The sequence below is a fragment of the Bactrocera neohumeralis genome, chromosome 2 (assembly GCF_024586455.1).
Source record: "Bactrocera neohumeralis isolate Rockhampton chromosome 2, APGP_CSIRO_Bneo_wtdbg2-racon-allhic-juicebox.fasta_v2, whole genome shotgun sequence".
In the NCBI taxonomy this organism is placed as follows: domain Eukaryota; kingdom Metazoa; phylum Arthropoda; class Insecta; order Diptera; family Tephritidae; genus Bactrocera; species Bactrocera neohumeralis.
Window position 1 is genome coordinate 62,815,421 of NC_065919.1, and position 17,357 is coordinate 62,832,777.

Genomic DNA, 17,357 nt, shown 5'->3' on the forward strand with positions numbered 1-17,357 from the left:
TATATGCCGGATCGACTTCAAATTTTTGTAGAATGTATTGAAATATAGGTACATACAATATACATTTATTATATATGTAAAACAGATTTTTTAGAATTCACAAGCCCGTTAACTGAAAGCGTTCAAGTCCAGCGTGAAGCAAAATACGCGAAAGAAAATCCCAGTTCATATCGGTTTCTACAATTTCAAAACACTACAACAACAAAAGAATCTTTTTACTAACAAATAGCTCGTTGCGCACACACAGTGCCGCAAAAGTGGTGTGGCAACAATAAGCCAGCAGCTGTAACGCCAGCACCACAAACAACACAAACAAACCCATGGCAGCAGTGAGTGTAGCCGATCGGTTACTTGGCAACGCAGCGGTCGCGTCGATAATTTCAAACTAATATTTACGTTGTCATTTTTCGAACTTTTTTATAGTAGTACAAGCGATATTAGCGTATTTAATAAATCTTTTTGCGATAAAAATAAATAAAATAAGCGAAAACAATAAAAGCACAAAGAAATTGAAGCTGACTTTTGCAGCATCATCATAGCATCATCGCGGTTTGGGGCTTTTGGGGCGTGCAGTACAAAAGTCTTTAATGAATTGAAATGTTCAAAATTATTTTAAGTATGAATGCGAGGTGATTCTCCAAATGCAATGAGCAGGCTACGCTTAAATTTAAATTTTGTGATTTCGCAATTTCGGCCAACAGCAACAGGCCGCACAGCAAAACGCTTACCACTTACCAACAAAATGCAGACGCAACATTGAACCAGCGATTTCCGTTGACGCCGCCGCTGCCGATTAATGCAGCTGGTTAATCCCAAATTTATTGTGTTTGAAATTCCGAAGAAGATGCTTTTGGCTGGTTTGTGTTTTTTAATATTTTTTTACTGTTTAATTTTTTGTTTTTTTTGCAGTTTATTTTTATTTTTTGCTGTAATTGTATTTTAGTTTGTTTTTAATGTTTTGTTGTTGATGTTCTTTTTCTTTTTTTTTCTTTTACGCAGCGCTGTTGTTTGTGGTTTCCGAAATGCAGTTAGTGCCAAGTCGCTGGCTTATTTATTTGGCGAGAAAATTTTTATGTGGAAAGTCGCCATTAGCCGAAGATGTTTCAACGCGACTTTTAAGACGAACTTAAGTGTTTTGTTGTTGTTTTTTTGCGTTTTTTCGCAATGTACGTCTTGTTGTGATTTGTTTATTTGGCGGATTTCGCAGTGTGTCACACATAAAGCACTTGGAGTCGCGTTCGAAATTCTGTTGGCGTACCAAGCAGCTGAGTATCGCGGATGCGCTGTGCGATTTTGCACACAATTTCCAACGTTTTACGGCTGTTTTGTTGTTGTTTTTGTTTTTGGCACTATTTCGTTGTTTTACGTTTTGGTGTTTTATTTTTATTTTATATTTAACGTAAATGTTTTTAAAAACACGGTTTTTGAAATTTATTTTTCTAATGGTTTTGTTGTTGTTGTTGTGTTTAAGCACTTTAAAATGTATAATTGTTTGGCATAAATATGGCTGCAGTGTGTTTGCGCAATGTATTGTACAAATTTTGTGGCTTTTTATCGCTGCTCTGTATGCTAGAGTCTGCTGACTGATTGAGTGATTAACTGACTAACTGACTGATTTGAGATTTATGCAGCTTTTTGCGTGTGTTGTTTTTTTTTGCAAATTTAATTTTATTTTTTGTGTCTTATTTGTGCTTAATTATGTTTGCTGGCGCTGCCCATAAATTCCTTGCCGTTCACTTGACCAAGTTTTCGCATTTACGCTTACTATTTTTTGTTGTTGTATATTATATTATTGTATTTTTTGTTCTGTTACAAGTTTCTGCGCGTTTCAATTAATTTCAAATTCATGTAAAATTTGTGATTTTTTTTGGATTTTTTTAAATTTTTCTAAATTTTTGAAAGTATTTTTTGCGGTTTACTTCAGATTATTGTAAAATTTGTGAAATTTTTTAAATTATTTTTTCAATTTATTTTAAATTTTTTGTAATAAATATTATATTTATATTTCAATTAATTTCAAATTTTTTTGAAATTTTTGAAATTATTTTTCGATTATTTTCCGGTTTTTGTAAAATTTGCGAAATTATTTTTTCGATTTATTTCAAATTATTTGTAATATATGTGAAATATTTTTTTTTCAGTTCATTTCAAATTTTTATGAAATTTTTTAAATTATTCTTTCGATTTATTTAAAATTTGTGTAAATTTGTGAAATTACTTTTTTCAGTTTATTTCAAATTTTTATGAAATTTTTTCAATTATTTTTTCGACTTTTTTCAAACTTATTTAATTTTTTTTTCCATTTATTTCAATTTTTTGTAAAATTCGTGAAATAATTTCTGATATAATTTCCTGTATTAAAAACGCTTGCGGCACACACTCTGAAAACTGAATCTAACTGACTGGTTCGAATATTTTGGTTTTCAAATAACTGCTTTCGCGACTTTTTTGTTGTTTTTGTTGCTTTAGAATGTCCTTAAATCGGTTTTCAGCTGTGTGTTCACTTTGTCACCACTTTCAACTTTTTTCGCACACACTCGCTACACACACACAAATGCGCGTTTAGCAATTATCAATTTATATATAAAAATATATATATTTTGTTAAATTGTTCCCCACGCTTGTTTGACTCGTTTGTCGCCGCTTGCATTGACTTTTACTTTTGCATGTTTTTTTTGTTTTTTTTTTGCAATTTTTAATAATTTTTTCTTAACGCGCACGTTTTGTCACCACGTCAAATAGCAGCAAAAGAAGACTGCTTGTAAGCCAAAAAATACATGAAAAAAATGCTTTTGTTACGAAAAAATTACAAACGATAATTCTCAACACCGAAAATTGACAAGAAAAACGCCAAAATTCTCCGAATTCGTTAATTCGTTTTGAGCAGTCGAACAGCTATGCTTTTTTGTTGTTGTTGCTATTGTTGTTTATACCGTGCACAGCCGTCTTTCTAGTCTAGTCACTGGCACTGCTGCTGCTGTTGTTGTTGTTGCTGTTGCTCACATGCACTGCTTTTGCTGTCGCCGCTGCGAAACGTTTTTATGCTTGCCGTTCAAGTCAAGTTCTGCGTCCGAATCGCTTCAGCGTCCGCATTTAACTGAATTACTAAAATGATCTGAGACAGAAACTAAAACTGAAAACTGATAGCAAATGACTTGGCGCAAATGTCCATATTTGCATGCATGTGTGTGCGTGTGTGTGAGTGTGTGCCAGTTAGACCAGCTACATTGTAATCTGCAGAATGTGTGCTCAAGACCAAGACCAAGTCTCAGAAGAAAACAGCCAGCCAGCAAAGACAGCAAAGGCTAAGGCAAAGGTACACGATAAATGGCAAACTGGCAGCGCGAACAGCAAACGCGCTCATAACAGCTGAGCAGAGCGCCACAGCGCTAAACCGTAACAAAATTCAGAGCAAAACTCGCACAACAACACAAATATGGCAAAAATACAACAAAAACAGCAGCGCACGCATATTGGCACAGCGCACTCGCCAAAATCAAACGGAGTGTAAAGTTAGCACTTGCAATATGCGCGGCGAATATCGCAAAAGTTGGTCTCAGCAATGATTGCTGTTGCTGTTGCCGTTATTGCTGCTCCGTGGCTGCTGCAGAAACTTGTTAAATTTGAGCAAGCGCTGCATTGAGTGCTCTCAACGGATCGATATGCGCTCATTGCACATTTGTTGTTGTGTTTGTACCACTACTTATTGCTGTTGTTGTTGTTGCTGCTGTTTTATTAGCCGTCTTAATGCGACCGCTCTAATAGCACTTCTGGTGCTCAAGCCAAATCGCAGCTTCAAGTTCACTTCAAGCGGCCACTTACACATCAAACATGCATGCGAACATACACACACACACTTACATAAATGTTTGGACCACACGCGCACATACGCACATGCATATGTTCAATGCCCAAACCGTCAAATACTTGTATTTTCTATGACCGCTTTGACCACTTTATGACTTCGCGTCACCCTCAGCTGCGTTGTTGTTGTCGTGGCATGTGGAAAATCACTCTCACTCTTTTATATTGCTATGCTATTAATAATTTTCTTGTCGTCGTTCTTTAATTGCTTGTTTTAGCCGTGTTTAGTTGTTTGGGTTTTGCTTCGCCGTGGCGCAATCTCAGCTGTAAAGTTCGTTTTCGCATTTTTGCCAAGTTCTCTTAGCGCACAAAACTCTTATGAATTTATTTAGTGCTCTTTGGCTCTTTGCTGGTTTATGAGAGAGCCTCAAATCAGCTGATTGTAGGCTTAATAACGATAAAAAAATAAACGCGAAGAAAAGGTTGCATGTTAGAGTTGATAACTTATCAAAAATGTGTGAATACCATTTGGGTTATAGATTTAGTGAAAAATAGGGTATGTCACTAAAACAAAATTATTCGCATTTAAGAAATAACATATATTTAGCAATTTATACGTAAAAACTTTATACCTGTGCACATATGGTAGAATTATTTTGTAATTATAATGTAATAATTCCTTTAAAGAATACCACCTTATGACCTAAAATTATAAAATGGGATATAATGGAATACAATTGAAATTTAGAGAGAATATTATCCTGATATCAATATATCGGTGTATCCAAAATGGATTGAATCTGGTTAATACGTCCCTGTGACTGTGTGTCATAAGAGTTATCTCAATAAAAATGATAGAGCGTGTTTTACTCATAACAGTGTTTTTTTCTGCATAAAATGGATAAAATTGGGCGAGAACTTGATCTAGCCCCCATATAACTAATATCAAGATTTTCGAACATCCTACTGAATTTACTTCATCTGATTGGTAATGAGCTAGCTTAACTCAGGTAATATTCTGTTAACAGATAAATTTTCGTCTTTTTACCTCAAAGTTTGATTATCTCAATTAGACGATTAAACACAGTGATTTGAAATTTTTACAATAAAAATAAAAAACTTTTCTGAGAATAATAATTTTTTCGCGGGAATTTTTAAAGTTTGAAAGCCAACTTTCTGAATATGTGATGGTTATTTTTGAGAAACGAAAATTAATTGGTGAAATTTTAGTTTGTATGAAAAAACGAAAATTCCTATGTTAAATGTATAGAAAACTAAAATAAAAAAGCGAACCCTTAGAGTTAAGCTACAGCGAATGGCTTGGGGGAGGATTTTTTTTGTGAATCACTAACATTTGAGGGGGTAAGATTTTTAAAAAATTTAAAAAATTTTTTGCACGGACGGACGGACGGACTAATATATGGTGATAATTTTAGTTTTAACAAAAACGAATATGTCGGTATGAGTTATGTATTGAATATTATATGTCTATATAAAATTGCTTGGATTCCGATCTTCTGGTTGAAGCTTTACACCTTAAAGGGTAATGTGGGTTTGCGAGTTTCAAAAAATCGATTTTTTTTATTGTTATTATTAAATTCTACAAACTTCTAGAATATTGTCCTAAATTTCCAAGTTGATCCGAGTAATAGTTTCAGAGATACTGCCTTTAGAATGTGTCGAGGATAGCTAGGTTAGTGCGCCGTCTTTAAATGTGTTTATAAACTTTGTTTTTGAAGTCTGGTTGGAAAGATTACTCGAAAACTACTCAATCTTCTTCAAAAAATTTTACGCAGGTCTTTGAGATAAATTCTTAAACAATTGAAAGAATATTGTAACAACTATTTGGAAAAAAAAATCTCGCGGAATTTCCACTGAAATTTTACTTTTTTTTGTAAAAATGTCTGCCAAAAATCCACTTTTCAGTTTCTTTCACTTTAGACACACCTGTAAAAAGTTATACTGCCATCGCGGGCGCATCTTTTTTCCGAAGGTTCACCGGAAATGACGTCGCAATGGCCGAATTGAAAATATTTTTTTCCAAACATTTCACAGTTTCATTGTTAATAGTGTATGTTTGTAACAATAAGAAATTCCAATAAAATATATCGTTTTTTATATGAGAAAAAAATTGAAAAAATCGGTTTTTTACCCTAAAGGTGGCTTCCGTGGCTTTGATTTCTTCAAGCTGCAAGAGTAAAAAAATGTGCGGTTGCACCCGAACTTAGCCCTTCCTTGCTTGTTTTGTAATGTTTTATTTTTTTCCATTTACAACTGGACTAAAGTTTAATATGTTTATATGACTATTTTTGCTCTTTAAAAGTGACATGTGCACATACGTTGCTTCTATAATGAGAGTCAGAAATCTTTGCCCATAAAAATATGGTTACGTACCATAATAACAAAACAATGAGTCAAATAGTATTCCAGCTTTAAGATAAGATAAGATAATAGGTTATGCCCTTAAAATTATATACCAAAATTTTAAAGAAATATTTCGTATATTTTTTTAGTAACATACTTCTAAAGTCTAAATGTCTTTATAGATGTTATTCTCAAAACTTTCAAATATGCTTGAGGGATTACTCAGAGATAAATATATATAGTTCTCCATACAACGACCTTCGCTGATTTTAAAGCCGTCTTCGACAGCATGAAAAGGAACTATAGGCCGCTATGTCTGAACTTGGTAATTTCACAAAGCTAATACGGCTGTGTAAGCTGACGTTGATCAACACCGATAGCTCTGTCAGGATCGAGAAAGACCTCTCTGTACCGTTCGATACCAAGCGAGGTTTAAATTCAGTTCTTTTAAACGCCACCATTATTAATAATTAACGGACAAAATCTCCAAGGGAGATATTTTTTAGGTTTCATCTAAGTTCTCCTTACTCGGAATTACTGCAATAGTGGAGTACTTTTATTTTGTAGCATCAGAAAGCGCATGTACTTGAAAAATATTTAGATTTTCTTATTTAATATTTATTTTTAGTATTTTTACACTTGATATTTGATACACTTAATGTTTATACCCTAAATATACACGTAGCCTTAAAATTTAAAAACAATTGATACTACAGTATTTTTAATATTCCCAAACAACTGATTGTGCACCTTAAAGAATTATATTTTTAATAAAAACGAAACTCATTCAAAATCCCATCTAGCATATAAATTTACTTTGCAGCAATCCGTGGATAGGTGGAGCTATAATGGAGCTATCTCCTATATAAAAAGTTTTTTCCATATCTCTAGTGTAAATAACTTAGTATCAATCTAAGTATTAACAATAACCCGACACCGCCATAGTAAAGAAACCTTCAATTGGTACTCAATCAATCACTCCAAGACGAATTTCGTGAAGGTCATTTAAAATCCGTTTTTATTCCGGAAACTATTGATGCTGACCGCAAACTGATATCGCAAGATTAAGATGTGTCCCATCGTGAGATTAAGACAACTATGGGTAGCAGAGAAACCAGCATATAGTCAGTGAAAATTAGGTTGTAAAAAAAATTTGACTCACACAATACGTCTATTGCTCCAAATAACTACAGAAACTACTTTATTAGGGCTAATTTAGGAACGAGGAGACGTGCCATTCGAATGGATTTCAAAGCGTGCTAATTGCTTTCCAAGGGGACGCTTTGCGTAAATAATTTATTATAATCTCTAAACGACAGAATAAACATTAAGTAACTATGTCTGAGTGTCTAATTTAATACGGAACTCCGAGCATATCAGTACTTAGCTTTTAAATAGTTAAGCTCCGCAGTAGTTAAAATTTCATATTAAGGAATACAACAACACTACAATAAGTCCCAGAGCTATATTCAACAATTATTCGTAGTTTAAGACATCTTTGTTGTTTTTGCGAATGGCTCGACTTAAAGAAAGACACCGAACGAGGTGTTCGAATAATAGTACCATATTATTGGAACATCACCAACCATACCAGTTTATTGTAAATTATGACTTTTTATAAATAATCACTCTCTTATATTCATAGCGTTTTATAACAGCAGAAGCTTATACGATAGGCACATCTACATATGCACGTGTCAAAACACATCAGTACCACCATTTAGCGCAAAATCAGATATCGAGTTCGTGTCTTAAGTCTTTCGTTTGCAAATCAATAGTCGCCACAAGCCTCACAAATAAGCCGGTCAGTAGCAGCGAATATCTCACAAAATCCGCAGATTTACAAACCAGAATTAACAGCACATACTCTAAGTGTTTGTATGTGCCAATTTCATAATCATAATCCCTCTACTTAACGCTCAGAGTGGCTGTTGGCCACTTAGAAGCCCGTGTGCGTACAAACGAGTCCCCTACAATTCTAAGGAGAACAATTTTTCAATTAAGCGCACAATTATCAAGTAATTATAATAACGCATTTTGTGACAGTTGATCATATCGTTGCTACAACAACAACAAAAACAAAAACGGCAGTTAATTCGCTATGCTTACATGAAAAGAAATCGATGTCAGTCCCAATAAGCTAAATGAGAGGAGGGACAGACAAATGAACGGACAAATGGACGAATGGACGGACATCGTAAGCATGTGTCATGGTGTGACCACATTGTTTCACCGGCATTTCAATACGTTCGTCGATTTGGAGTGGACGCCGTATAGGCTAGGCCGCAGGCGAATATTGATATTCACTCATTTGTTGTCATATGGACGCCTTAGGGGCAGTGATCGACTTTCAAACATATTTATATCACCTGAATAGACAGAGATATACATATATGTTATCAACTGCAATATCTTAGGGATTTATAATTTGAAAATGAAAAAATGCAAAACACATACTTGTATGTACTATTTATACAAAACTATTTCAATAGTTGTTGAGCATACTTTTAGGCGGAACTTTATTTGTTTAAAAGTGCACATTGAACCCTACCAAAGATGTGTTACAGTTGATATATGTTCTTAAATCCACCAATGCCGCTTAAAATGGCGGCTACTGGACCAATCTCCTGAATCACCTTTTTCAAGATAACTTCTACAAGTGGCGGGGATTCTGAAACCCCTTGATATGTTAAATAAAGTAATTAACTGGAGTTTATTCCGCCGAAGACGTGCTCGTAAAGTACGTACGTTTTTTGCAAAATTACGGGCCTGAAAATGCTTCGCCGGGTACTAAAGATAATAGCCGAAACCAAACGTGCTACTAGATATGCTTAATGCCTGCCTCGAAGCCAGCGTATTCCTAGAAATTTGGAAAAGACAACAGCTCATATTAATCCGCAAAGAAACAGAAGAACCAGGCAGCTCATCAGCAAACCGGCCTCTATACATAGCTGGTAATTTACCCGTAAGATTACCGAAACCAAGGATTGAGAATGTCGTGAGGAATGTTGAAGAAGCGAACAGAGAATGCAACAAACTCAGACGAGTTGTTTTACTATACACCAAGCGGAGCTATTTTGAGGCCAGAATATTGCTGTATAAAACCTCCGAGGGACCAAACACACTTAAAGGTTACTTCAGGAGCTGCGCATGAACCAATACTCGCAGAACACAAATGTGGATTGATGCGCGATGTCTTAAACTTTTCCCTGAAAAGACCGAGGTTATATTGCAAAAAAATAGCCATGCGTACACCAATAGAAACTCTAAGCACACAGAAGGTTGCCAACTATATGTATGGAAGATTAGACTCAACTCTAATGGACGCAAATTCCACACACTGCGAAAAAGGCGTTTAAAATAAATACTTAGAAGGACCAAGATCGAACAAGTAACGGAAGCTTTTGATGTTGACAACACACACTGCGAAAAAAGGCGTCTAAAATAAATTTCCTACTTAGAAGATTGATAGCACCGCAAAAGATCGAACAGCTGAGATGGTAAACGGACGGCAAAGATAATCTGAAACATAAAAGAATGGTCCAACAGGAAAAATCGTGAGGTGGATTTTTATATTACCGGACATAGATATTTTAGGAAATATATATAAAAAATGGGAAAAGTTAAGGAGACGAAGTAATCGAGGATGACGCTGAAAATTTATTTTTCAAAAGCATTCGCTTGCAAACACAGCGAAGTAGGCTTCACACTTTGGTCAGAAAAAGAGGAAAACCATAAAAATATGAAATTATATCCAAAACGAACTATGGATAAAAAATTGAGACTTGAACGCAAGTAATAACATGTAAATCTTAAGACAACAAGTATGGAACACTATCCTGATGTAATGCGAAAGCGGTCCCAGAGTGGACAATGGACTATTGCTGTGATTACACAATGGTGACGCGGAAGCAACCGCCCCCGAAAGGTATGCTCTTAAAAATTTATTGTTTTTAGGACTCAAAAGGCTAAAAAAACTGTTTGATTTTAGAATACTCTAAGACACTTTCTGTGCCTAACTTCTGTAAAGGAGGATGATGATGTCGATTAATAATTTGTACCAATCAGAAAGACTTGCTCGCGACATACTGCTATCACCGAAGGCCTTCTCTAACATTCTGAAATTTGATTCCGCACACAAAATTTAATGGAACTTCTTTCTGGAATAATTTCACTCTTGTAAAAATAACCGAAAGCACTTTAAGTATTTCAGAAAAATAAATTTGTACTAAGCCCTAATTATGCTGATATGACAGTTGACATAGATGTCTCTGACAGTCATGTCAATCGCGCGAAATTTATATTACATGGCATTAATCTATACTATAGTTTGATATCTGAACGATATTCAACGAATGTTTTTATTGTAGCATAATTTTTGAATACAACAAATTAATTTGCAAGCTATATACATTAGTAAACCTATTTTGAAATAAGAACGACACTTTATTATTATTTTGAAAAGTATTTATATATTTTTTTAAACCGTATTAAAATTCCTCACATAATTTCGTTAAAGTAGTAAAACAAGAATAGAATACCAGTAAATAAAAATTACAAACAGTACATTTAATGCGCTAACACATCAAGGTTACTATGGTAAGGTGGGGTATAGACGGGGTAAAATTGTCATAAGTGGTTTTTCATACTAGCATTTATTAGCTGACGAATTGTTTTTTATTTTTTCACCAAGTATTCATTGGTTTATCAAGAACATGAATTTACTGCATTCAAATTGAATTAACTTTTTGGTAATTATGTAGACCTTTGTGTATTATAATACATATTAATTGAACGTTTTGCCTACGCGTATAGACAACAAATGCATAAGTAAAGACATTATTATATTTATTTCAGTTTACGCACTTAATTTTAGTTGCACATATTTACTGCTACATATAGCTATTGATTTTTGTGTAACACAATTTTGTTTTTGTTTTAATTTTTTATTTTGTTTCTTTTTGTTTTTTTGATTCAGTTGTGAACTCTATCAATTTGTTCATAAAAATCACTCAAATACACTAATAACTATCTTTTATTTTTCAAAATATATAATTGTGAAGTTTTGTAAATTTTATTTCCACAAATTAATTTAATTTATATCTCAGATATCTTTTTTTTAGTTTTTGTATATACGCTTATGTGTGAAATTCAAAATATTCGCATACATATAAAAATAAAATTTTAAGCTACATAATATTCTTATTCATTAGTATTTTATTAAATATTTTTTTATTATCTGTTAGCTATCCTGCAACTTTTGTTTTTTTAAAATCACGTATATATGTTATAATTGCCTTTTAATAATATTATTTAACTTATAATTCATACAGTCTGATATAAAATATTTAAATATATTTTTTAACAATAGAATTAAGTAATTATAATAACTAAATCAAATGTTTAATATATACAGAATAATTTTAAAATCATTTTTGATTTCTTTAATTTGGTTAGTTTTTGGATTTTGGACTCTTTGAAACAAATATAAATGGAAATTAAGTGTACTTATATTGAACATTTTAAGCTATTATTCTCAAAAATTTAAAATCATTTGCGAAAATTAGGCATATTTGTTTACAATATCTGAATATTATCGCAAACATTCTAAATAAAATTAATTTGTTAATTATTTTTAAAAGTAAAAATGCAAAGTACTTGAAATCATTTTGTTTTTCATAATTCGAAAAGGATCACTCCAAGATCTCTTTAAAGCATTTTCTCAATATTCAAAAATTAAGAAACCAAAAGCCAAAAAGAAAAAATCGAAAATCGAAAGTAATGATCTATAAAAAACTATTCACAGAAAATCAATAATACATTGTGACAAAAAGTCAATCATCAATGTTTATTGTGTCGCCTTCAAAGAAATCTCCACCAGATGTAATACACTTATGCCAACGATTTTTCCAGTCCTTGAAACACTTTTCATAAGCACTTTTTGTGATGGCCTTCAGCTCCTTCAGTGAATTTTGTTTTATCTCTTCGTTCGACTGAAAACAGGTTTCACGGAGCGGCAATTTCAGTTTGAGGAACACGAAAAAATCACACGGAGTCAAATCTAGTGAATACGGTGGTTGATCGATGGTATTCATTGCATTTTTGGCTTTAAATCTATGAATAATATTTTCACAAATTTGACCGTTTCTAACGGATGTTCTCACGCAAACAATGAGGGGCCAAATAGAACGCCTTATTGACCATATGTCCCTCCAGAATAAATTCATGATGGACCATACCATCAATATCAAAAAAACAAGCATCACCTTGATTTTTGTGCGGCTTTGGCGTGGTTATTTTGGTTTCGTCTCGTTTTTCCCCCTCCATACCGATGATTTTTGATTTGTTTGCATGTCAAACTCATAAACCCATGTCTCATCGGCAGTTATAATGGTCTCCATGAATGTGTGAACGGAATTCACGCGATCAAGCATGTCCAAAGAGACCTGTTTACGGTACCCTTTTTGAAAAAAAATGCAGCAGTATCCACCAAAATCATTTGAACGGACTCGCGAGAGATGTCGAGCTCTCTTGCCATCTCTCTAGCCCTTGCCTGATGATTTTCAAGCACCATGTCCTTCACTTTTTTAATATATTCATTAGTTGAAAATATCGAAGGTCGTCCAGAACGACTGCTTCACAGATCGCGCTCATATTTGGCATAACAATTAAGGACAATCTTACCACATTGGTAAAATACATTTCTTTTTTTTGAAATATCATTTACCTGGTGATTTTAATAGCAATTTCCGGGTGCTTTTTTGTCACAATTTTCTTTTTGGTACAAAATTTGACATTTTCCATACGAAAAAATATGATGTTGTTTGTTCAATGACTGTAAAGTTATTGAATATGTTTAACAGATGTCCTGCCAACCTAACAAAAAAAATGAAGGCTCGTTCACAACAAATTTTCCCCACCAACACAATTGTACCATACCACTTCATATCAAGCATATCCCTCTTGAACTTTAAATTAATTTTATTATAAATCGTAAATTAACAAAGTATCATTACTACATTTTAGTTTTCCGAAATCTTTATATTAAGATCAACTAAATTAACTCAAATAAGATATATGTGTGTGATATAAACTAAATCAAATTGGAGTTTAATATGTGGGGTATATGAAGGCAATATGAAACAAAGGATGAGAAATTCCAATTTCATTCTGAACTAATGAAAATAAATTTTTTCCTGAATTTCATTACGAAGCAGATGCACAAACATAATTATTATAGAAGTCATGTCCTCTAAAATGTTTATATAGTATTGTGAAAATAAATGTTATAATCGCAGTCTCTCTCGTTTTTCTCCCGTCTATCGTAATTTGAAAGATTTAATGCAAGCCCCCTAAACTTCGTTAATGTATTACTTCAGCTGGATAACATACCGTGTTTCAGTTTATAGGCACGACTCTTAACAAAGCTTAAGCTATTTTTGGGCAAAAAATTTTCCGAAACTGAATTACATAAAGTGCATTCGGCAATTTTTACGATGAGTCGAATTATTCAACAAAGAAGTTCCATTAAAATTTGTGGGGAATAAAATTTCTGATGCCGTAACATTCAGAACATTGAAAAATGCCTTCTTTGATAATAGTTTGTCGCGATCAAGTGTTTTAGATTGGTACAAAATATTCAAAGAGGGATGAGACCGCGACGAACCGCATCCAGTACGGCCATCAACATCAAGTAATGACCAACACTTCAATAAAATAAAGGAATTGATTTTGCTTGAATTAACACTATTAACAGTCAGAGATATAACTGGCATCGTTAGAATATCGGAAGGATCAGTGAAAACCATTTGGGCCTAAGAAATGTGAAAGCACTATTGGTTCCAAAATAACACAATTTTTTCGAAATACAGCGTCGCGTTAACGTCTTTGAAACAATGCTTTCCAACTACCAGGATGTAATAAAAAGTATTGTTACTGGCGATAACTATTGGATATATGCTTACGTCACGGAAACAGACGATCAATCGGCCGAAGATCGTGGCAAAGGTGAGCTGAAGCCGAAAAAATCACGTCAAAACAGTCAAAAGTTAAGGTTACGTTGACAGTTTTCTTCAGTTATCGAGGTGTGGTGCACTCCGAGTTCATTCCGACCGGCCAACAGTCAGCAAGAAATACTATTTGAGTGTTGTGCGTTCTTTGCGTGAAGCTATTCTTAAATGCGGCCGGATTTATGGACCGACAACTCTTGGTTATTGCACCACTATAATGTACATTCGCATACTGCATTGATACTTCCTGAGTTTTTCAACAAATTTTCAACCAATATCGTGCCGCCGCAACCAACGTATTCGCCTGATTCTATTCATCAAATTCAAACGACCTCTCCTGGGAAACCGTTTTTAGTCAATTGAAGACATTAAAAGTGAATCGCTACGCGCAGGGAAGGCTATTCCGCAAATTGACTTTAACAACTGTTTTTAGGATTTGAAAAAACGTTTGCACAAGTGTGTTGGGGTCAATTGGGATTACTTTGAGGTGGACAACATAGATTTGTAAGAATAAACTAATTTGAAAATTATGAACAAATTCTTACAATTTTTTGCTCATACTCGTAGTAGTATATTACTTATAAGAATTGTATGCCTTGTAGTGTGCATTCCTTATATTTGCTAACTAAATTGAAACAGGAATTATATTATTGATGAAATTGTTTAGCGAGTTAGATTGAGAGATTTAGAGTTAGATTGGTCACTTGGTTTAGTCTACAAATAAGATAATAAGACTTTAAGATTTCAGCATCTACGTTTCTGGCCAATATTTATTTTCCTAGCAATGACTAATTATGAACGAATCCTGAGAACTTGTGAAATATAACCGGGTTTGTGATGGGAAAACATTTTGAGTGTCCTTGTTATGACCTCTTGCTGGAGAACGGGTTATAGTAAATGATCAAAACTCAACTTAAAAAGCAAACTTATATAGGAGCCTTATAATTTTCTGAATCTATCTACATATTGAAAGTTTGGCAAGCAATTTCCCTTTCATATTAATATATCAATATTTGTATAGTTTATTTGCGAAATCATGATGCATGTTTACAAGTTAAATAATATTTGGGCGAAAATTTAATTAATCAGCTTTTATTGTTTGTATTTTTAATAAATATTCCTGTATGTATAACTTTCAGTAATGTATATTATATTTTTTAAGATTAAACCCTCTTTAAATGTGTAATTATTTTATGTTTTTATTTCTAAAAACAGATTTTAATAAAAAATATATATTTCATAATTGCTGTAATAGTTTTTAACTCCACTTTAAATAGCTACTGTAATATTTTGTTTTTGTTTTTTAAGTTAACAGATTGTCAGAACTATTTAATTAATTCAAATAGATTACAAATAAATCGTACTTTTATTACTTTGAACTTTGGTATTAATATTATTTATAATAATGTCTTACATTGTTCCTATATAGTTAGAATAAATAAAAATAAGAATTTAACATTTAAACTGAAAGTGTTTTATTTCAAACATTTACATTCAGTATTATTGTAGGTCACACCCTTTCAGCACAATTACTTAAGCAAATATTCCAACGAAAAGCGCAACGCGTTTTAAAACATCCAATTATCGAATTTGCCCCGACGTGTTGCCTGTTGTTGTCTGCAGTTTTTGTAAAGCAAATAGATAGAGAAATTCACAGAAAAGAAACACACAAAGAATTTACATTTTCAGCATTTTTTGAAGAGAAAATAAAATATACATACGTTTAAGTTAGCTAATCAGAAACACTACAAGTATATACATATATAAATTTTCTTAATACATAAAGTGCTACAAGCATATGTATGTACAAGTATTCACCCGAAACTAGCAGCTGGATTAAAAAAATTGAAAATGTAAAAAAAATCTAAAAAATTAGACAGCAAATAAGACTGAAGTTACATAAATTTACAATTAGCGGAATGTTGGTGAATATGTTGAAAACATCATTAAAAATAACATATGTAGACATCGTATAGATATGTGGAAAAAAATACTCGTTAAAGATGAAGTTTTTGTTATTCAATGAAACGGTAAAAAAGTTCCTTTAGAGGAAAATTTTAGTTCATAAAATTATTCATAACAAGTAAGGAAGGGCTAAGTTCGGGTGTCACCGAACATTTTATACTCTCGCATGGTAAAGTGATAATCGTGATTTCATAATACGTCATTTACATATTTTTCAAATACCGTATTTTTGTAAAGTTTTATTCCGCTATCATCATTGGTTCCTAATGTTTATACTCGTATTATACAGAGAAGGCATCAGATGGAATTCAAAATAGCTTTATATTAGAAGAAGGCGTGGTTGTGAACCGATTTCAGCCATATTTCGTACATGTCATCAGGGTGTTAAGAAAACATTATATACCGAATTTCATTGAAATCGGTCTAGTAGCTCCTGAGATATGGTTCTTGGTCCATAAGTGGGCGGCGCCACGCCCATTTTCAATTTTTAAAAAAAGCCTGGGTGCAGCTTCCTTCTGCCACTTCTTCCGTAAAATTTAGTGTTTCTGACGTTTTTTGTTAGTCGGTTAACGCACTTTTAGTGATTTTCAACATAACCTTTGTATGGGAGGTGGGCGTGGTTATTATCCGATTTCTTCCATTTTTGAACTGTATATGGAAATACCTGAAGAAAACGACTCTGTAGACTTTGGTTGACATAGCTATAGTAGTTTCCGAGATATGTACAAAAAACTTAGTAGGGGGCGGGGCCACGCCCACTTTTCCAAAACAATTGCGTCCAAATATGCCCCTCCCTAATGCGATCCTTTGTGCCAAATTTCATTTTAATATCTTTATTTATGGCTTAGTTATGACACTTTATAGGTTTTCGGTTTCCGCCATTTTGTGGGCGTGGCAGTGGGCCGATTTTGCCCATCTTCGAACTTAACCTTCTTATGGAGCCAAGGAATACGTGTACCAAGTTTCATCATGATATCTCAATTTTTACTCAAGTTACAGCTTGCACGGACGGACGGACAGACAGACATCCGGATTTCGACTCTACTCGTCGCCCTGATCACTTTGGTATATATAACCCTATATCTGACTCTTTTAGTTTTAGGACTTACAAACAACTGTTATGTGAACAAAACTATAATACTCTCCTTAGCAACTTTGTTGCGAGAGTATAAAAATGGTATCAATACTTTTTTCGTAAGAGACACCGTCTCCTTT

The 17,357-nt window shown here is 33.3% G+C and overlaps 2 protein-coding genes across 12 annotated transcripts in view; one reads left to right on the top strand and one right to left on the bottom strand.

Moving 5' to 3' along the window:
* The window catches only part of LOC126759146 (uncharacterized protein DDB_G0287625), a 300,420-nt gene that overhangs the window by 207,476 nt on the left and 75,587 nt on the right, over positions 1–17,357 (top strand). The gene's annotated exons all lie outside the window — the stretch shown is intronic.
* The window catches only part of LOC126759060 (serine-rich adhesin for platelets), a 65,942-nt gene continuing 59,658 nt past the window's right edge, over positions 11,074–17,357 (bottom strand). For all 11 annotated transcript variants that reach the window (XM_050473714.1, XM_050473687.1, XM_050473664.1 and 8 more), the window contains one exon: positions 11,074–15,794. In XM_050473714.1, coding sequence (XP_050329671.1) covers positions 15,746–15,794 — 49 coding nt within the window. In that variant the 3' untranslated portion in view covers positions 11,074–15,745. The remainder of the gene's footprint in view (positions 15,795–17,357) is intronic.